At 48.8% G+C, this 22,830-nt stretch overlaps 1 protein-coding gene across 7 annotated transcripts in view; it reads left to right on the forward strand.

The window, feature by feature from the left end:
- SORCS2 (sortilin related VPS10 domain containing receptor 2) overlaps positions 1-22,830 on the forward strand; it is a 1,939,515-nt gene that overhangs the window by 1,782,806 nt on the left and 133,879 nt on the right. For all 7 annotated transcript variants that reach the window (XM_069203288.1, XM_069203250.1, XM_069203258.1 and 4 more), the window contains exon 16: positions 22,210-22,343. In XM_069203288.1, the coding sequence (XP_069059389.1) occupies positions 22,210-22,343 (134 nt within the window). The remainder of the gene's footprint in view (positions 1-22,209; positions 22,344-22,830) is intronic.

Raw genomic sequence — 22,830 nt, forward strand, 5'->3', positions numbered from 1 at the left:
GAAACCCCAACAGAGAGGGAAAGGCGACAACAACTGACTTGTCCCCAGCCCTACCAGCCTGTTTCCTGCTTCAAAGAACCTGCAGAAGAAAAGCGACGTGTCCTGCAGGTCCAGCAACCTCTGAAAAAACCTCCATAGGACTGCCTGCCTCACAGAGGATCAAGAACTCCTGTGGACAGCGGGCCTGTCCAAAGAAGAACAGAAGAAGAAACCTTTTCTGAAGGACTCCCACCTAACTCCAGAAGCCTGAGTCCTAACCACTCGCACCCGACGCCCACAGCCCGAGTCCAGTGGCCCAACTGAGCAGAGAGGAGCCCCAGGCGATGGCGACCAAGTGCCCACCGTGGGTTGACCTCACCACCCTTCCACGACGACGCCTGCAGAGGGAATCCCAAGGACCCCCCTGACTGCGACTGCCCTTGTCGAAGATAACCAACGACAAAGGACCCACTGCACCCGCAGCCCCCAGGCCTTGGAGAAATTGACACCCGGTGCAGCAACGATCAACAGGCCCTCTTCCCGGTACAGTCGGTGGTGTGCCCGAGACACCCTCAGGACCTCGCCTGCAGCGCCTAAGTGAACCCCCGGGGTCCCCTGATAGAGTCCCATCGGAAACCCAACGCCCTGTTTGCACCCTGCACCCGGTGTGGGATTGGTGCCTACTTGGGGCCCTGTCAGTGCTCTGCTAATCCCTCCTGGTCTGCCCTCGGTGTTAGACTTTTCATCCTTGGCGTGGTCTCCCTTAACTTTTTGCCTCTGTTTCCCAGGTTGTTGATGTGTACTGGACTCTGATTTAGCTGTTTTTGTTTCTCTGAGCGCTTTACCACTGCTAACCAACTTTACAAAATGTGTATGTAATTGGTTTACATGTCAGACACCCCTGAGGTAGGCCCTAGGGAGCCCCAAGGGCAGGGTGCAGTGTATGGTTAAGGTAGGACATATAGTAATGTGTTTTATATGTCCTAACACTGAAATACTGCTAAATTCATTTTTCACTGCTGCAAGGCCTGTCCCTCTCATAGGTTAATGTGGGGGCTACCTTTAAATCTGATTAAAGAGTAGATTCCCTTTGGGAGCAGATGGACATGTGGAGTTTGGTGTCTCTGACCTCACAATTAAAAAATAAATCTTTTACTAAAGTTGATTTTAAGAAAGTGAGCATTTTCTTGCTTATACCATTTCTGTGACTCTGCCTGTTTGTGGATTCCCTGTCTGGGTCAGTTTGACAGTTGGGCTGGTGCACCTCACTCTAGACAGTGACACAAAGGGAGCTAGGGTGTAGTCTGCATTTCCTGATGAGATCTGTGCTAGGAGGGAGGGGAGGAGTGGTCACTCACACCTGAAAGAGCTGTGCCTGCCCTCACACAGTGCAGTCTCCAACCCCCTGGTGAGTGTCTGGGGCTTGGCCTGGGCAAGGCAGGATTTCACATTCAAGAGAGACTTTGCTTTGAAGTAGGTGTACTTCAAAGGAGAAATTGAGTATAAGAAGGGCCCCCAAAACCACAGACTTTAGAACACTTCTGGAAACCAAGAGGAACCTCTGCCTGGAGAATAGCTGAAGAGCTGAGGAAGAAGAGCTGCCCTGCCTGTGACTGTGCTTTGTGGAGCTCTCCTGCAGTTGCTGCTTCTGCCAGAGTAAGAGGGAAAAGACTGGACTTTGTGTGCCTTCCATCTTGTGAAGAACTCCAAGGGCTTGATTTAGAGCTTGCCTCCTGTTGTTTGAAGTCTCAGGGACAGCAAAGACTTCTCTCTGCCAGCACCTGGGGTCTCTGGAGAGACTCCTACTCTGCCAAGTGGTGCCCATCCAGTTCCTGGGACCCTGAAAGGAGAAGCTGGCAGCCTAAGAAGAAGAAATCCACGCACAGAACGTCGTGCAGAGAAAAGATCGACCCAACTCCGATCTGCAGCTGAAAAATCTACACGCTGCCGGCTTTGTGGCTCAAAATCGATGCTCGCCTGCAATGCGACCGAAGAATCGACGCACAGAGCTGGAGAAATGACATGCAGCATCGCTGACGGAGGCTGGTGAGATCGCAACCCGCGCTGCGTGGTTTTCGGATCATCGTGCTGCTGGATTTCCGACGCAAATACTTCTGGACATGTAAAAACAACGCAAGGTCTGCCCGGACCCAAGAGTGCTGACCGGATCGACGCATTGCTCTCCTGCAGAGAGAAGAAACGACGCACCCCGACCCGACGAAAGGAGAAACGACGCAAGGTCTTGCTCGTGAGTGAAATCGATTAATAGCAAGCCCTTTTTGACTCACACTCTCCCGTGCGGGGTTGTTTTTGACACACCCAAGGTACATTTTCACGCTAACAGTGTTAATGTGTGTTTAAAACTACATGAAGACTCTTTTTGCTTTTTAATTGTTAACTTGACTTTTGTATGGAGGATTTTTGTCGATTTGGTCTTGTTTTGTTTAGATAAATATTTCCTATTTTTCTAAACCTGTGTTGTGTCATTCTTTAGTTATTTCATTAAGTTACTGTGTGTGTTGGTACAAATACTTTACATCTAGCACTTTAAAGTTAGGCCTACTGCTCGTGCCTAGCTACCAAGGGGGTAAGCAGGGGTTAGCTGAGAGTGATTCTCTTTTACCCTGACTAGAGTGAGGGTCCTTGCTCGGACAGGGAGTAACCTGACTGCCAACCAAAGACCCCATTTCTAACACACGGGTACTTACCTACTGGCAGACTGAATTCCGAGTACACCCTGTCTCCAAAGGGGCCCACGTTAAAATTGCTCAACTGTGACCTCTGCACCCAGCCGGCCCGTGTTGCTGGTGGTGGGTGTTTGGGGTTGACTTGAACCCCTAACAGTTGTCTACCTATAACCCAGAGACTGGAACTGTAAGTCATGTAATTACCTCTAAAACTGTACTTTATTTTGTTCCCCCAGGAACTGTTCTGAAAATGCACTGTGTCCACTTTTAAAATAGATATTCTCTATTTTCCTATAAACTGTTTACTGGACTAAAGTGAAACAAAGTTACATTGATGTCTATGCCTAGTACTTACCTGCAACAGTATTTACTTCTGAACTGAGTCTTGTGGTTCTACAGTAACAAAAATATATTTTTCTATATAAAATCCTATTGGTCTGGAGTTAAGTCATTGAGTGTGTGTTTTTTCCATTGCCTGTGTGTGTAAAACAAATGCTTAACACTACCCTCTGATAAGCCTAACTGCTCAACCACACTACCACAAATAGAGCATTAATATTATCTATTATTGCCTCTGTCGAGCTTCTTGGGGAACCCCTGGACTCTGTGCACACTATCTCATTTTGATATAGTATAGAGAGCCAGCTTCCTACGCTGGCGAATTTCTAAGGTTTTGTACGTTTAAAATGTGACCCTAACTATAACGTCCTTGTACCCTTTGGTTCTTTCAGTGAATATCTCAGTTTAAAAAAAATTCTGGTGGTCATTACAACCCTGGCGGACGGTGTTAAAGCGGCGGTAAGACTACCATCAGGCCGGCGGTAAAAAAATGGGAATTACGACCGTGGCGGAAACCGCCAACAAAGACAGCCACTTTAACACTCCGACCGCCACTGCGGTACAAACAAACAGCATGGTGGTCACCGCCAACAGACAGACGGAGGACAAAGTACCGCCCACGGTATCACAACCTACCAATCCACCACCTTTTCTGGGGCGGATTCACCGCAGACAAAAACACGGCGGAAACAGGACCTTGAAGGGAAAACGCTCACCTCTACACACCCCACGAGGAACCAGGACGCCATGGAACCAGAGCTGCAGATCCTGCCAGCCCTTATCTTCTTGCTCCTCTACCAGGAGCACGAACGCCGGCAGCGAAGACCACAGTGAGTACTGCACCTAGGACACAGGGGAGGGGGGAGGGAAAAAACAGGGACACACACACGCAACACCCCCACCCTCACCCACGACAACACACACACTAATACATCATGATACATTATAGTTACACCCCCCAAGCCCCCCGGAAGAATGCAAAGACCAAAGAAAATGAGTGTAACCATTGTAATATATTAGAATCCAGTACGCAAATATATATATATACACTATAAACAAAAAATATACACCAAGATTAGTAGTCCAGGTAGTGCTCCATTGAAGTCCGTGGAACACTGGGCCCACACGGTATGGGCGAGGCCCACACAAGATCCCCGACCATGACGGAGAGAACGCTGCAGGGGCATCAGATAGCAATAAAACAGGCACCTCAGGAGGAGGGAAAGGGGGGGCACTTCAGCCGGTTGAATGCACGACTCCAAATCCACGAGGGGGCCACATGCCCACTGTTGAATCCTGGGGAGTGCAAAGCCACAGTCTCTCAGTGGGTGGTTTGCCCACTGTTCAATCCTGGGGAGTGCAAAGCCAAAGTCTCACAAGTCTCTACAGTGGGTGGTTTGCCCACTCTTCAATCCTGGGGAGTGCAAAGCCAAAGTCTCACAAGTCTCTACAGTGGGTGGTTTGCCCACTCTTCAATCCTGGGGAGTGCAAAGCCACAGTCTCTCAAGTCTCTACAGTGGATGGGTTGCCCACTGTTCAATCCTGGGGAGTGCAAAGCCACAGTCTCTCAAGTCTCTACAGTGGGTGGTTTGCCCACTGTTCAATCCTGGGGAGTGCAAAGCCACAGTCTCACAAGTCTCTACAGTGGGTGGTTTGCCCACTCTTGAATCCTGGGGAGTGCACAGCCACAGTCTCACAAGTCTCTACAGTGGGTGGTTTGCCCACTGTTCAATCCTGGGGAGTGCAAAGCCACAGTCTCTCAAGTCTCACAAGTGGGTGGGATGCCCACTGTTCAATCCTGGGGAGTGCAAAGCCACAGTCTCTCAAGTCTTTACAGTGGGTGCTTTGCCCACTCTTCAATCCTGGGGAGTGCAAAGCCACAGTCTCACAAGTCTCTACAGTGGGTGCTGTGCCCACTCTTCAATCCTGGGGAGTGCAAAGCCACAGTCTCTCAAGTGGATGACAGTCTCCACTGGTTCTGGAGGGGGCCTTGTGCCCAGAGTGCTTAATCCTGCCAAGGACTGAGGTAGTGGATGGATCTCTCCACTGGTTCTGGAGGGGGCATGGTGCCCAGAGTGCTTTATCCTGCCAAGGACTGAGGTAGTGGATGGATCTCTCCACTGGTTCTGGAGGGGGCTTGGTGCCCAAAGTGCTTCATCCTGCCAAGGCCTGAGGTAGTGGATGGATCTCTCCACTGGTTCTGGATGGGGCATGGTGCCCAGAGTGCTTCATCCTGCCAAGGACTGAGGTAGTGGATGGATCTCTCCACTGGTTCTGGAGGGTCTTGGTACCCAGAGTGCCTTATCCTGCTCGTGATGGACTCAGTAGCGTCAGTGCCCTTGGCGCACATGGACCAGCGGTGCATCTGGTGGCGGTGCCCTGTTCAGCGGTGCTTGTGGCGGCGGTGCCCTGTTCAGCGGTGCATGTTGCGGTGGTGCCCTGTTCAGCGGTGCTTGTGGTGGCGGTGCCCTGTTCAGCAGTGCTTGTGGCGGCGGTGCACTGTTCAGCTGTGCAAGTGGCAGCGGTGCCCTGTTCAGCGGTGCTTGTGGCGGCAGTGCCCTGTTCAGCGGTGCATGTGGCGGCGGTGCCCTGTTCAGCGGTGCTTGTGGTGGCGGTGCCCTGTTCAGCGGTGCTTGTGGGGGCGGTGCCCTGTTCAGCGGTGCTTGTGGCGGCGGTGTCCTTTGCAGTGACTCAGCTGCTGGCTTTCCTTCATGGCCCAGTGGGGCTGGTGCTGGCGGTCCTGTCTGGCTCAGCGGGGCTGGTGCTGGCGGTCCTGTCTGGCCCAGCGGGGCTGGTGCTGGTTGTCCTGTCTGGCCCAGTGGGGCTGGTGCTAGCGGTCCTCTCTGACCCAGCGGGGCTGGTGGTTTTGTCAGGCCCAGTGGGGCTGGTGCTGGCTGTCCTGTCTGGCCCAGCGGGGCTGGTGCTGGCGGTCCTGTCTGGCCCGGCGGGACTGGTGCTGGCGGTCCTCTCTGGCCCAGCAGGGCTGGTGCTGGCAGTCCTGTCTGGCCCAGTGGGGCTGGTGCTGGCGGTCCTGTCTGGCCCAGTGGGGCTGGTGCTGGCGGTCCTGTCTGGCCCAGCGGGGCTGGTGCTGGCCTCTTGGGCAGCAGGGCAGGTGCTGGCCTCTTGGGCAGCAGGGCAGGTGCTGCCGGTGGCCTCTTGGGCAGCAGGGCAGGTTCTGGCGGTGGCCTCCTGGGCAGCGGGGATGATGGCAGTGGGCTCCTGGGCAGCAGGGATGATGGCGGTCTTCTCCGCCGTGCTGCTCTTCCCAGACCTGCTGACTTTCTTGTGGCCCTTCCCCACCTTGGAAGGTGTCACAGCTGACTCCACACTCCCACCTGTACCCCTGGGAGCGGCTTTGGTGGGCGGAGTCTTCTCCCTCTCCAGCCGGGCACTGGCCAACTTTTGATGCTTCACAGGTGGGGGACTGTCCGTGCTGTGGCTCCGTGCCACACTGGCTGCCCTGGTGGCCGGTGCACTCCAGATTCCGGTGACTACAGGCACCACTGGTCCCGGAGATGTTGTGGCTGAGGTGCTAGGTTGGGACCTGGAGAGTCGGGCCCTAGGAGACAGACGGGGTGGGGGAGGTGTGGGAAAGAGGTCAAGGTTGGACATGAAAAGTTTTTGGGAAACACTGGGCGGCATATTTATACTCTCTTTGCACCGAATTAGTGTAATTTTTTTTTACTCTAATTCGGTGCAAAACTAACTCCATATTTATACTTTGGTGCTAGACCCCTCTACAAATTTATGGAGTTAAAGTCATTTTTTGAAAGTGGAGACCTACTTTGCTTTAATGAGATGCAAGGTAGTCGTTCCGGTGCATATTTATACTCTGTGGCATATTTATACTCTGTTTGCACCGAATTAGTGTCATTTTTTTTAACTCTAATTTGGTGCAAAACTAACTCCATATTTATACTTTGGTGCTAGACCCATCTAGCACCAAGGCCCTGATGTAAACTTTTTTTGCACCGCATTAACGTCATTTCATGACACAAAAGTGGCGCAAACTTACAAAATATTGGCCCTTATTTATACTTTTTGCTGCAAAACTGCACTAACTCAGTTTTACACCAAAACGTTTAGCACCGGCTTGCACCATTTCTGTGCATCAGCCGGGCACCATATTTATGGAATGGTGCAAGCCGGTGCAAAGGGTAGGCTAGAGTTTAAAAAAATGACTTTAGTCGGGTGGGGCTGGCAGTATAGAAGAAGAGGGTTTAGCACCAAAAAATGGCTTTAGGCAGGTTAGAGTAAAAATAAATTACTCTAACCAGATTAGCGTCATTTTATGGTGCTATACCTACCATGCCACATGACTCCTGCCTTAGAAAAGGCAGGAGTCATGCCCACCACCCCAGTGGCCAGCACAGAGGACAGGGGTCCTCTGGGCATGGCCATTGCACCCTGTGCCATGTATGGGGGCCCATTTCAGGGCCCCCTATGGCACTTTCAAAAATAAAATGCACTTACCTGTACTTACCTGGGATGGGGTCCCTTATCCTCGCAGTCCCTCTAGTGTGGGTGGGGGTGCCCCTAGGGCGGGCACCTCTGGGCTTATTCCATGGTGTTCCACCATAGAAATAGGGCCACAGGTCCCCTAACGCCTGCCCTGACCCAGGTCTTAAAAAATGGGGCAAAGCAAGCTTTGCCCCATTTTTTGACCCCTCCTCCCTCCCTTGCACCATTTTTACATGGGAGTATAAATATGGTGTTAAGGCCATAGAGTCATTTTTTTGCACGGGAACGCCTACCTTGCATCTCATTAAGGCAAGGTAGGTTTCCACTTCCAAAAAATGACTTTAACTCCATAAATTTGGTGCTAGATGGGTCTAGCACCAAAGTATAAATATGGAGTTAGTTTTGCACTGAATTAGAGTTAAAAAAAAATGACGCGAATTCAGTGCAAACAGAGTATAAATATGCCCCTTAGCGTCAAAAAATTAGGCTAATCTGGTCAGAATCATTTATTTTGACTCAAAACTGCCTAACGTCATTTTTTTTAAGCTAGCCTACCCTTTGCACCGGCTTGCACCATTCCATGAATATGGTGCCCAGCTGGTGCTAAAAAATGGCGCAAGCCGGTGCAAAATTTTTTGGGGCAAAACTGCCTTAGTGCAGTTTTGCACCAAAAAGTATAAATAAGGCCCTGGGACGGGTAGCTGGAGGGGGTTTGTGAGTGGGGGAAGAGGTTGTGGTTGTAGGTGGTGTTCGTTTGGTGACTTTGGGTGAAGGTGCATGCGCCGGAGGCTGTCGTGAGGTGGATGGCTGTTGGGTGGGTGTGTGCCTGCGTTTGTGTATCTTGGGAGGTGGCGTCACAGACACACTGGGAGGGGACACAGGGGACGTGTGAATGGCAGTGGGGTGTGACTGCACGTGAGCGGGGTGTGGTGGTGTGTGTGCTGGTGATGGCAGTAGTGGCTGTAGATGTAGTGCATGCAGATGTGAGTGGAGACGAGACTGGGAGGGAGGAGGGAGACGAGGAGGAGGGGGACACAGTGTAGGCAGTGGATGTTGGTGTGTCTGCATGTGTGTGATGCTTGCGTGAGTGCCTGTGGGATGTGTGGTGCTTATATTTGCCTGAGCTTCCCTTGTGTGTTGACGTGTGTGCATGCTGGTCTGAAGGTGTGCTTGGGATAGGCTGAGGTAGAGGGGATTGGGTCTGGGTGGAGGAAGTTGGAGGGGGGAGGCTAGACACAGGGACAATGGCTGCCATCAGTGCTGAGGCCAAAGTCTGAAAAGCTCGCTGAAGGGCCGCCTGGCCAGAATGAATGCCCTCCAGGAATGCATTTGTTTGTTGCAACTGCCTTTCTACACCCTGGATGGCATTCAAAATGGTAGACTGCCCAACAGTGAGGTAACCTGAGGAGGTCAATGGCCTCCTCACTGAGGGCAGCAGGGGTGACTGGGGAAGGGGCTGAGGTGCCTGGGGCGAAGGTGATGCCCACCATCCTGGGTGAGTGGGCACGGGGCAAAGGCTGAGGGGCTGCTGGGAGGGCGGTGCTGGTAGGGGGGGTGGCGGCTGTACCTGTAGATGCAGGGGGCACAGATGCTGCCGCCACCACAAGGGAGCTCCCATCAGAGGACGAGTCCGTGTCACTGGTCTCAGCTCCTGTCCCCGCCCTCCGTCCCACTGGTGAACTCCGAGTCCGTTGTCGCGCCCTCCAGGGCCATGTGGGATGCAGCGCCCTCCTGCTCCGTTGCCACTGGTCCTCCGCCTGATGATGCTAACGCACACAAGAACAGGGAGACCACAAAAAGGGGGGGACGACAGAAGAAAGACATGTTGAGTGCATGCATTACCGCTACCGTTGGCAGACACGACAGACACAGAAGCCCCCTGCACTACACCGCGCACTTGGCCTCCACTGTTCAATCCCTGGGACATGGCCTACAAGACTATGGACGACATCTGCGCTCATGGATGACACAGGAGCCTGACTAGGTGTACTTGGCACTGTACACAGGTGGGCTGGGGTGCCACAGGCTCTGCCAGAACAAGGGGACCTTGTCTCCTAAACTCGCCCTGGCCTAGGGAAACCCACAGCCCACATCCCCCACCCAGACCCCTCTACTGTGCGGAAATCAGCAGAATGAGAGTGTACTCACGCCCTTGTGGCTGCTGTGATGCCCCCAAGCGCCCATCCAACTCCGGGAACGCCACCGCCAGGATCCTGAACATAAGAGGGGTCATGGTGCGACGGGCACCCCTCCCACGTTGGGAGGCTATCCCCAGCTGGGCCTCCGCCGTCTTCTTGCTCCATTGGCGAATGTCCTCCCATCTTTTCCGGCAGTGGGTGCTCCATCTGTGGTAGACCCCAAGGGTCCGGACGTCCTTGGCGATGGCACGCCAAATATCTTATTTCTGGTGGGCTACATGAATTGTACAGGGGGAAAAGAAATGTTATTACCAAATGCACCGTCACAGTCATTGGCCCCCATCCCTACCCTTGCCATGATGCACATGCACTCACCGTCGTTTCATGCACGCCTCAATTCCCCCCCCCCATCTTTCATCCACCCCACTCCACACAGGCATAGCCCATACAGCATGCTCCCAGTGTATTTACCTGTTTGTCTGGAGGAACGTAGAGTAGCGTGTACTGGGGGAGTACCCCATCCACAAGTTTCTCCAACTCCTCCGATGTGAAGGCAGGGACCCTTTCCCCAGTCGCACGAGCCATTGTCTCTTCTAGACCGAGGTCACAGCAGCACTTGCAGTGTAGGTCCTCTCCTGTCGAAGATCAGGTATCAAGTGATTGAACAGATAGAAAATGGCGGTCACGTCCGCGGCGGTGCGTACCGTCACCGCCGACGTACATCGTCATTGGCTCCTGGGACCCATAGGGTCCAATGTTAACCAATGCAGCATTGCGCCGCAGTCTTCGACCGCCTACCGCGACGGTGTACAACGCCACGCAGTTACCTCACATCTCATTGTCCTACTTTACAGGTCAGGCAGCCGCCATTTCAGGGGCCCACATGGCTTATTTTTTAACTGCGTCACACATACCTAGGCCTAGCCTCAACACACATACAGGCCAATTTTCGGATTATGACTCGTGTTCTGTGTAAGCTGTGGGTGCGTACCTCTGAGTTGTTTGACTCTGTGCTCGCTGTTGTCCTTCATAGGCACCGTCCGCTGGGACATGTGAGGAGATGGCGGCATCCTCCGGTGTACAGACCACTGGTGGACCTGTTGACAATGGAGGAAAGACATGTGATCATCACCTACAGGCTTGACCGTGCCACAATCCAGGAACTGTGTGCCCAGCTGGAGCCAGACCTGATGTCAGCTATCCACCATCCCACAGGAATCTCCCCTCAAGTGCAGGTGCTGTCAGTACTCCATTTCCTTGCAAGTGGGTCATTTCAAAGCACAGTGGCCATAGCATCAGGGATGTCCCAGCCTATGTTTTCCATCGTGTTGTCCAGAGTGTTGTCTGCCCTGCTGAAACACATGCGGAGCTACATCGTTTTCTCTCAGGTGGAGGATTTGCCTACAGTGAAAGGAGACTTCTATGCCCTGGGACATATCCCCAACATCATAGGTGCCATTGATGGGACCCATGTGGCTTTGGTACCCCCCGCAGGAGTGAACAGTTGTACTGAAACCAGAAGAGTTATCATTCCATGAATGTGCAGATGGTGTGTTTGGCAGACCAGTACATCTCCCATGTGAATGCCAAGTTCCCTGGCTCAGTGCATAACGCCTACATCCTGCGGAATAGCAGCATCCCTTATGTGATAGGTCAACTCCAGAGGCACCGTGTGTGGCTAATAGGTGAGCACCTGGAAGCAAGTCAGTGGGAATGGTTGTCTGGGTCTGGGGATATCCCTCCAGGTTAGTGTGTGTCTAACAGTTGTCCCTCGCCATTTGCAGGTGACTCTGGTTACCCCAACCTGTCATGGCTACTGACCCCAGTGAGGAATCCCAGGACAAGGCCAGAGGAACACTACAAAGAGGCCCATGGGCGAACTCGGCAGATAAGTGAGCGGACCTTCGGCCTCCTGAAGGCCAGGTTCAGGTGCCTCCATATGACAGGTGGATCCCTATTCTACTCACCAAAGAAGGTGTGCCAGATCATGCTGTATGCTTCACAACTTAGCTTGGTGACAACAGGTGCCTTTTCTGCAGGAGGATGGACCAGATGGCGGTGTTGTTGCAGCTGTGGAGCCTGTGGACAGTGAAGACGAGGAAGCAGAAGAGGAGGACATGGACAACAGGAACTCGGTGATCCTGCAATATTTCCAGTGAGACACAGGTAAGAATACAAACCTGCCTACTACATGTACTTTAACACTACTACCTCTCTACTGTCTGTCGTTTTCACCCAGTGTATGGTCACTGAGTTGTCACTTTCCCTTACGATTTCACAGATGTGTGTCCCACAGTGTGACATCCGCTTTGTTTCCTCATGGAGCAGAGCTGTGTGACATAGGTATGTTGACATTACAATTGAAAGAGCATTTTGCCACAGTAATTGCTAATACACTATTCCGAAATCACAGACTGACTCCAGATTGTTTTGTGCTTCAAGGGTGTTTATTTAAGTGCTCATTATTGGAGGGGGTACAGTCTATTAGTCTCACAGGTGCATTGCCCAAATGGGCATAGGAACTGGAGCTGGGGTAGTTTGAGGATGGACAGGGTGACAAAGTGGGACCGAAGGATGACATTCAGGGTGGTCTCATTTCTTGGCGGGGGTCTTGGCATCATTCTCTGTCTTTGTCCTGGATCACAGGGACCGTTTGCGGGGTGGTTCTCCCTCTGCAGGGGGTGGGGTGCTGGTGCGGTGGTCCTGTGGCGGTGCCTCCTGTCCACTAGCGCCGGCGGAGGTGGTGGGCAGTTCATCGTCCATGCTAGTGTCAGGGGCCCCTTGTTGTGCCACAGTGTCCCTCCTGGTGTTGAGTGCTTCCTTCAGCACCCCTACGATGGTGCCCAGGGTGGAAATGATGGCTCTGAGTTCCTCCCTGAAGCCCAAATACTGTTCTTCCTGCAGGCGCTGGGTCTCATGAAACTTGGCCAGTACCGTTGCCATCGTCTCCTGGGAGTGGTGGTAGGCTCCCATGATGGAGGAGAGGGCTTCGTGGAGAGTGGGTTCCCTTGGTCTGTCCTCCCCCTTTCGCACAGCAGCCCTCCCAGTTCCCCTGTGCTCCTGGGCCTCCGTCCCCTGGACCGTGTGCCCACTACCACTGCCCCAAGGACCCTGTTGTTGTTGGGGTGGTGGGTTAGCCCGGGTTCCCTGTAGTGGTGGACACACTGCTGATTGACGTGTCCTGGGGACAGAGATATGGGCCCGCTGGGTGGGTGCTGTGCTGGTGTTTCCAGAGGGGGGAAGGTCTGTAGTGGCCTGTGACTGTGTGAGGGGAACCGACTGTCCTGAGGTCCCAGATGGGCCGGGCTGGTCATCTAGACCCAGTTGGACAGAGCTGCTGTCATCACTGTTGGCCTCTTCTGTTGGTGGTGTGGACATGTGTGGACCCTCCTGTCCGGTGACGTTGGGTAGGGGTCCTGCAGGGGTATAACATTATGTTTATTACATCTGTGTGTGCCATGTTGTGCAATGGGTGGGTGTCTGTGTACCCCAGTGCTTGCATTCCTGTGTAGGACCTTGTGTGATGATGGTTTAGGGGGGTGTATGAGTATGTGCAGTGGGCATGCTTTGGTGATGGGTGTCCATGCTTTGTTGTTGCATGCAGGCTTGGTGTTGGGATGGGTCAGTTGTGATAGTGGGACATTTGTGAGGAGTAGGAGTGATGGGGGTGAGGGTGAGGGTGGGGGTATGTGATGGCATGCAGGTAGGGTGGGGGATGTAATAGTTAAGATTTGACTTACCATAGTCCATTCCTCCTTCTACTCCTGTGAGGCCCTCAGGATGCAGAATCGCCAAGACCTGCTCCTCCCATGTTGTTAGTTGTGGGGGAGGAGGTGGGGGTCCGCCACCAGTCCGCTGAACCACAAAGTGGTGTCTTGAGACCACGGAACGCACCTTCCCCCGTAGGTCGTTCCACCTCTTCCTGATGTCATCCTGATTTCTTGGGTGCTGTCCCACTGCGTTGACCCTGTCCACTATTCTGCGCCATAGCTCCATCTTCCTAGCTATGGAGGTGTGCTGCACCTGTGCTCTGAATAGCTGTGGCTCTACCCGGATGATTTCCTCCACCATGACCTTGAGCTCCTCCTCAGAGAACCTGGGGTGTCTTTGCCGTGCCATGGGGTGGTGTAGGTGATGTGTGGGGTGGTGTGTGTAGTGATAAGTGGGGTGATATTTAGTGGTGTGTTGTGTGAGGTTCGTGGAAGTTCTGTGGGTGATGGTATTGTGTGCCTGTGGATGCTTGGTTATTGTTTGTTGTGTCTCTCTCTGGCCTTCGTTCGGGATTTTGGTTGTAGGGGTTTGTGGGTGATGTGGGTGTGTGTTTTATATTGTATTGGGTCTGTGGGTGTGGCGTGTGTATGTGTATCAGGTGTGTGTGTTTCGAATTGTCCAATGTGGCTCTGTTTTGTAAATGTGTGTGTATTTTGAGCGCGGCGGTGTGTACCGCCAATGGAATACCGTGGTTGAAAGACCGCTGCGTGGATTCGTGTGTCGTGATAGTGTGGGCGTATTTCTGTTGGCGTGACGGTGGTGGTTTTGTTTTCGCCAGTTTATCACTGACCTTTGGTGTGGCTGACTTGTATGGGTGTCTGAATTTTGGCGGATTCCGTGCTGTGGGTCATAATAGCTGTGGCGGAATTTCCACGGCCGCGGCGCTGTGTTGGCGGTCTTCTGCACAGTGGTAAGCGGATTTTACCGCCAATGTTGTAATGAGGGTCTCTATCTCCTAACTAGAACGTCCCTATAAACTTTGTTTTCTTCAGTGAACTTCTATGTTTTTTTAAGCGTATAGTAATTTGCACTACTATACGTTAATCCAACCACCTGCGACCAGGCCCTGTGACCAACCCTCTATAAGCACCCAACCTTACACTATGCAGTCTTCACCCATGTGCACAGAAGGGGTATCAAAGGGTGAGAGTTGCTGTCAGAGTGTCTGTCTGGGTGTGAGAGTGCATATATTAGTGCTTTATTAGGTGTGTCAGTGTGTGTACGGGCCTGTGAGTGGGTGCATTAGGGTATCAATGGGTCTGTGACTGGGTGTGTGACAGTCTGAGTAGGTTTGTGAATGGGTGGGTAAATGTCTGACTGTGTCTGTGAGTGGGTGCATGAGGGTCTGAGTGGGTCTGTGAGTGGGTGCATAAGTGTCTGAGTGGGTGTGTGAGTGGGAGAAATTGACTGAAAGAGAGACAGAAAGAAAGTGAGAGGGAGAGAAAATTTACTTTTTTAGGCTTTGATGTCTGATTTACAGAAGAATGAGATATTTCTGTACAATTTACAATAAAAATTGTAATTATTATTAAAAAAAATATATAATAATTTATTTTTATTAATAAAAAGGGAGATGAGTCCAACTGGACTCGAACACCCAATGTGAAGTGCCGATGTTTTTGTTTTTATTAAATGCTTTTTAGCCCTGGCCAGGTCTCTCAGGGACCCTACCGCCAGGGCAAAGGGATCATGGTGACTCTACTCTGGCCCCTTTTCTTTTTTTTTTGGCTTTCTTTTCTGGGACTCAGCTGAAGCCGAGTCCCAAGATGGCTACCAACACTGCCTTGTTGAAGTGTTGCAGCCAATCAGATATCAGCACGGGGTCAGTTGGATCTACAGAGGAGCTGCGCCCCTATATATCTACATTTTTTGCCTGCTTTATTTTTGTTGAAACTACTGAACAGATTCCTACCAAACCACAAAAAGCAAGGTCTGTGGAACAGATTTGGTGTAATTCCGTTCAGTGGTTCCGGCTACAGGCGTGTCTAAAGGTCCTATGGGAAAATGGGAGGTCCCAAAACGCATTTTCCCCATTCATTTTTCCATAGGGATTTTGAACAACGATAGCGCCTGAACCACTGGAAGGAAGTACACCAAATCTGGCAGAAAGGTAGCTCTTGCTCCAGAAATAGGCCTTTTGGTCTTTTGGTGTAAATCCATTCTGTAGTTTTAGAGAAATTAAGGAAAATCCAAATTTGTGTATATAGGGACGTGAAGACCTCACAAACTCTTCCTATCACGTACAGAGATCTGATTGGCTGTCAAGGAAGTGTTGGCAGCCATGTTCGGACTCAGCTTTAGCCTAGCCCAAGAAAAAAGTGTAAAAAAAACAAAAGAGGCCAGGGTAAAGTCACCCTGACCCCTTAGCCCTGGTGCTGGGGTCCTAGAGGGACCACCCCAGAGCTAAAAAGCATTTTCTTTTTTTGAATTTTCACCACAACTCGTGGTGGGTCAGGTGAAAATTAAAAATTACAAAAAGAAACAGGCACAGCCTCAAGCGCTTGCTAAATCTGAAGCCCCCAGATGGGCCAAGCTCTCAGGGCATTCCCATTTTAATGGGACCGCCACCTCCCTGGGGCAAAAAAAAATGTGTGTTGGGGGCCACCTGGCCCTCTGCAGACCTGGGAACCGCTACCTCCCCAGGACACTAAAGAATTGTAACGAGGCGCTACCCCCCCCGACAGCCTCAGGGACCACCACCTCCCTGTGGCTTTAAAGTAGTATGCAGGGGCCATGTGCCCCTCCCCCAACCTGCAGCCCCAAGGACCACTACCTCCCTGGGGCTTGAATCCAATTGAATGCGGGGTGGGCAGTGCTTCACAGGCAGGGCTATAATAAAAAAGTGAAGGGGGTCCCCAAGTCCCAGGGACCACCACCTCTCCAAGGCAAAGGTTATTGGAGAGGAGCCCCGTGGCCCCTGTTGAGGAGTCACATAACTTCAGCTATGTCCCACGGTGCCCAGCCGTGGGACTTAACTGCTTGCTTTTGCTAACAAAGTCTAGTTACTGTGAGAGAGAGCTGTCAAATAGATCTCCCTTACAGAAAGCAGAGACTTCACCTGCCTTCCCTGCACACAAATATGCAAGCGGGGATTACAGATGAAAACATTGCTCCTGCAAGCAGGAAGCTGCTATTAAAAGCGGCTCTTTGCTTAAGGGAACATTGCCGGCTCCCACAGGACATGGGGAACCAGCTAGTATCACAAGGGCCTTCAGGCTCATTCTGTGGTCCTGTCACTCTCTCTCTCTCTCTTCCATCCCATAATGGGATGGGAAAGAGATAGATAGTCATTGCAATGATCTCTCTGTGCAATGACTTGACTGCACAAGTGAGCTGTGGCATAATGGTTAAGGTCACAGACCCTCACGCTGAGAGTTGTGGGTTCTAGTCCAGTTGTGTCTGTGGTCATTTTCCTACTTTAATTTGTTTTCAATCTAGAAATGTTTAAGGGTCATAATGAAAGGTGATGTCACTATTTTTAATTGATAAATACATTTTGTTTACAATTTGTCAAGACAAATCTCATTCAAAGTACATCATTCACCAATGCCTAAAAAAGTGTCTATCTCTCTCCCTCTCACTCTTTCTCTCACTCTCTCCATTTCTCTTTTTCAATCTTCCACCAACTCACACACCCACTCACACCCTTAGGCACCCAGTCACAGACCCACTCAAAACTCACGCACTCACTCACAGCTCCACTCAGACCCTTACGCACCCACTCACAGACCCACTCAGACTTGCTCACACCTACTCATAGACCCACTGAAACCTTCATGCAGCCACTCACAGACCCACACAGAAACTGAGGCACCCACTAAGACACTGATGCACCCACTCTCGCACCCAGACACTCTCATCCTTAGAGACACCCTCTCACACCTGTTCTTACACCCAGAGAGACAGGCCGTGGCTAACTCCCGCCACGCATGGCCAAAGGGCCGTGCGAAGTGCGGGGTTGGGTGGTTGGGGGGGTTGGTTGCAGAGCCTGGCCACAGGCCAGGCCCTAAAGCCCATCACAGACATGCACGGCCGAAGGCTGTACGCATCAGTAGTTGGATTAACGTATAGTAATGAAAATTACTTTGAGTTTAAAAAAACATAGAAATTCACTGAAAACAAACAAATTATACAGGGACATCGTTATAGTTAGGAAATATAATTAAAAAAAACTATGAAAACTCACTGAAAAACCAAAGGTTACTGGGATGATATCATTTTTTAAACATACCAAACCATAGAAATTTACCAGTTATAGTTAAAGTTATCTCAAGTAACTATAATTCGTGGCCAAAGGTAACTATAACTTGCAGCCTCGCCATGCACTGCTAGTTACTACACAAATTACAGCACTCATGACATCTTTGAAAGCATCATTGATAATGTCACTGTAACATCTGCAGTGAAAATATTGATCAAATAACTAAGCATGGCCGGGGCGCGAGTTATAGATACCTCAGGGCATGTGTTATAGTTACTTGAGATAACTCTAACTATAACTTGTGAATTTCTATGGTTTGGTATGTTTAAAATGTAAGCCTAACTATAAGACCCTTGTAACCTTTGGTTTTTAAAGTCAATTTCTATGGGTTTTCATTCTATTTCCTAACTCTAACCTTTGGTTTTTAGTTTGTGAAAATATATATTCCACAGGTCAGTGCTGCTCTTAGAGCATTAATCAGCACACATGACAAACTCATGCAAGATGATTGTTGATGCAAGCATGTACCAATGAATCCTGCCCAGTGTGTGAAAATAAACATTGTACATGCAGAATGCTCTCCACAATAATTTAGATACTCTGTTCGGCACTACATTTTAATGACCCCATTTCCTTCCTTGTTAAATCTAACCTGTAATGTCAATGTAGTGCAAACAAAATCAAATTTTAGAATTCATGTTTTCATTTCCTTACAATTATGCTTACCATTTAAAATCTCACTTATAATACACAATGTTGTTTGTAAAATCTTTTAAAATATTTGAACAGTATCCATTGCCCAACAAGAAACACTTTGACAGACATACCTGCAGTATCAAGCAAATAATGAATACTAGAAATGACACTCAAATGCTGCAAATCGTTCTAAAGAGTACTAAAGTCAGTTCATACGTGCTGCAGTTTAATAAAATGCATAACGAGTAACATGTAATACGGTTCTATATATCTTGGCCTTCAAGGATATATATATAAGTAATGAAGAAATAAAAAATATAACAAACTGTAAGACAATTTTATTGGTCTGGATATTAGATAATTCCCTGTTGTGGTATTAACTAGCAGAGAGGGGTAATTATCTGAATCTACTCAAACACCTAGATATACTGTAGATTGTTTTACATTTAGATATATTGTAAGTCGTTTTACTTTCTATGCTGCTTACTTCAATTCAGAAAGAAAACAAATGTAATCTATGATCTAGAATCAAATATATATTATTATAGATAAATGTACACATAAACATAAATATTACTTATTCTAGAGCATTCTCCTTGTTCAGATATAGCTCCATCTTCTTGTTCATGTCCATTGAAACCCTGTCAGGGTTTGTCCGTTTCCAGGATATAGTGTAATCAGTAATAAACCCATTGAAAAATACTATAGTGCTATACAGAGAATTAAAAACTTTGTAATAGCCATACCCATTTTCCATTTCTGAAAATAGTGTTAGTGCGATGTTTATAAGGCCCGGGTGTAATTTTAATAATACTGGAGTAATTGGAGGAATTTCAGTAATTGCTCTTTACACTTTGATGGTGAATTACCATCGATAAATTACTCCAGTTTGCATATTTTGGGGAAAACAAAGCCATCATGAGCAGCCTCTATTAGTGTTTTGCCTCATTTAGCAATAATTCTTAATGCTAAATGCATCCTTGCGTTCACTTTGGATGTGAGGATGCATTTTGAGCTAAGAAAAATGTACTTGATGGCAGGACTAAGTTGAGGGGGAGGGGATTCTACCCAAACAGCACATTTAGAGCTATCTCTTAGAGCAAAATGCCTTCTTGGTCCATTTCGGACACAAGAGGGGCATTTATCAAAAAGAAAATAACGCTAATTGCTGAGGGTAAGTTGGGCAAAAATTCTACCCCAAAAGCACATTTAGTGAACACAACCAGCTGCTCATGCTTGCTATTCTTGTTCAGTTGCATTTAGCGCTATTTCTTAGCACACAATGTATTCTTGTGCCCATTTTGGACAGGAGGAGACATTTTTGCGTTAGAAAATACCACTGAACGCAGAATTACTCTCCTCTTGTAATTAAGCATAATGTTACAGAATTCTTGGGTAATTCCACGTGATTACTCTACACTGAATTACACAAGTTACATCCACCCCTAGGTTTTAGCTCCAGAATCAGTCACTTTTTTGGGAGTCAATATTGACCAAAGGCACAAGGCTGGAAGCCGTAACCAGTCAAGTATCCAAGAAGCTTGATACATTTGCCATTATATCCAACCTAACCACATTTCAGTACTGAAAAAAGCTCTGAGTGTAATGAACTTGTTTTTCTTGCCCACCTTATGTGCAACCTTCCTGGGCAGGCCTGACTACCTTGTCCTGGTCCTCTTTAGGTGGAAAAAATGACTACGTTTCACTTTTCTCCAGCTGCTGAGTACGTTCCTGTGGGTCATTCCAGCAGGTCTCTGTCTAGCCAGGGCTTCTGCAAAGACCAACCCTCTGTGGTTAGCTAGGTCCTCTTGTAATCGGGAGTCTTTTTGTTTTTCATGTGCCTTAAGCAGCCAAGCAGGAGGCCAACTACATGAGCCTTGGAGCACAGTACCTGGGTGTCAGCAGGATTCAGGAATCCTTGAGTCCTTATGTGAGTCCTCTTCTTCCAGCAGGAGTCAAGTTTGAAGCCTTCATCTTCAGAGTAGACTTCCTAGCTGCCATAATGTTTTGAGGAGGTGGTGGTTGATGTGCCAGATGTATCCTTTGCATTAACCAGTGATTTGAGAAATTAGACCACCCAATACTACTTTCTCGCACTCCCCTATCTCCTTGTGCAGCACTTCTTCTCCTCCTGTAAAATTACCTAGGAGCCCCTGTTTCAAGATCACAGAACCTAGCTGCATCAGGCAGGCCTGTTTCAGCTCCTAAGGGGCTACCCCAAATAGATGAGCCTACATCCTACCTGACAAGAAAGGTTGTCTTCCACATTTTGACAAGGCCCTGATTGTCTTAGAGGTTCCTGGGAATAAACAGGAGAAGCCTGCCTTGTCATATCAAAGCCAAAAGAGGTACAGCTGAAGCTGCCAACTGTTCATATCCACTATCAGATAGCTAATCGCTCCACATTGGTTAGCAGTTAGCACATATGTGCTTTTACTGTGCTCAGATGCAGAAGAGTGTCCTCTTAGCCAAGATCGTTAACTTTCCTGGCCAGATATGGGTATTCCAGCTGTAGAGTGGCAAAACTGGTTTTGGGCCAGCTTTGGCTCAGGCTGTCCAAAGTACATTTAAAAAAAGTTACTTTTCCACTTATGTTATCAGACGTATGATTGCACCATTACAATGTTATGTAAGAAGTTACTTGGAGCATTTTCAAGCCTTTTCCCAACTGGAGACAGGAAATAAAGATTTAAATCCCATCTAGGCCTATTCACAGAAATGTCTAGCAAATCCTACACAGCTTCTGGATTTTATTTTATTGTGAGAGTACACTAACCTTAGTACAAAACTTACCCTGTTTTTATATCTTAGCACCCTGCTTTGTGCGTTTACAAAGCTCTCTTTAAGGGTGATGCCTAAATAGATAAAAATAGGATTTTACTACATGGCATGCCATGTGTTACCTGTGTAACTGCAGGGCATTGAACAGCCCTGACTGCCATTCCAGCCAGGCAAAGTCATTTGTCACACATGTGGTGGGTGTAAATACACATTGCAACCCACATCTAATATTTAACCTTTCATGCCAAAGGTGCATTTTAGGCACAATTTGCAGAGAACCTACAGGCAAGTTAAATAGGCCAAACGGGGAGTTCCAATGTACAGCCTCAGGGGAAACACAGGCACTTTCCTACTGTTTAGCTGTGGTTAACTATACAGAGTCCTAAAGCCAGACAAAGCTGAATGGCAAACATGAGGGGGACTTCAACAAAAGCAGTGGTCCTTTCTTACACACGTCATAGGGAATATCAGCTGTGCCAAATTACTAGGGTGTATGTTTGATAATCTTTGAATGAGTTTGTTTTGATGATGTTCACAAAGCAAAGGGAGTAATGATGGTGTAATGCTTTGTACATCTAATACTTCTTTTCTTTATTTAGAATAAAGTAGGATGTCTTAAGCTGTTGGCTGGATCTTCCCTAATCATTTATACAGCACAGGAACTGTGAAATAATGGTGAACAAACTCATTTACAGATATCAAATGATCACTTGATCAAGACTGGGCTTGCATATGCTGAAAACAACAAAAATGTTTACCTATAATTTTTCCAGGAAGTGTTATTGTAATCTGAAAGCAGATGTGTCCAGCGTAGGTCTAAGAGGGCTGAATCTGTGGGAAATCTTATGGATAACCTCTGACTCTGTAAACTTGTTCCATTCAGTTGCACTGAATGCAAATCTATTTCATGTGGCTATCTCATAAGTATGTCAAAGATTAGGCCCTCCTGTATCTATTTTACCACAGAAATGCTATATCTTGTGGGCAAGGGTTGGTGTATCACTCATACTCGTGCATTTGCTACATGTTTCTGTATTCTTGCTATAGCAAGGGTAATATCAAACATGACTTTTATGTGAAATGATCCATATCTTTTACCTAGTCACTACCCATCCTGTTTTTTGCTTAAGATTTCCTACATGCTTATTTTGTTTAGGGTGAGCATTGCATCATGGGCCAGCAGAGGAGATTCCGGAAAAGAAAAGCCACATCCTGGTGTATAAAAGGGAAGAGCTTCACATCTGCCCTCACCTCCAAGATTTGTCAGTGTGCTGACTCCGACTTCATGTGGTAAGTATGTGCTTCTGCGGGAGGGATGAAATTGTGACGCTTATTATTCACACCACTCCAGTGCTTAATTTGCAAAAATAAAGTGCCAGGGCCTTTGTAAGGAGGCCACAGCAGCTTTCACCGTACATTGTCATTGTCAGCACTGGCAATCAGCAGTACCTACACTACTCCCAACCATCCCACTGCTACAAGTGTCACAATTCATACTGTTCGAGGCCCCCAAAGCTGTTTATAATGTATATTGAATTAGAACATTGGAATGTTCGGATCTCCATTGCAGAAAATTGAGTTCTCTGGGCTTTTACTCGCTAGTAAAAGCCCGTAGCGTCAACATTCCAATGTTCTCTTTCTTCACAGCAACAGCCGTGAACAAAGCCTCACAGAGCCCAAGGGGATTTTCATCCCCTCTGGCTTCACGAGGAATTTGATTTATTTAATAAAACATTCTGCCCTCTAGTGGCAGAATGTTCTAATAGCCTTAGGACCC

This window comes from Pleurodeles waltl, chromosome 1_2 (assembly GCF_031143425.1).
Source record: "Pleurodeles waltl isolate 20211129_DDA chromosome 1_2, aPleWal1.hap1.20221129, whole genome shotgun sequence".
In the NCBI taxonomy this organism is placed as follows: Eukaryota; Metazoa; Chordata; class Amphibia; order Caudata; family Salamandridae; genus Pleurodeles; species Pleurodeles waltl.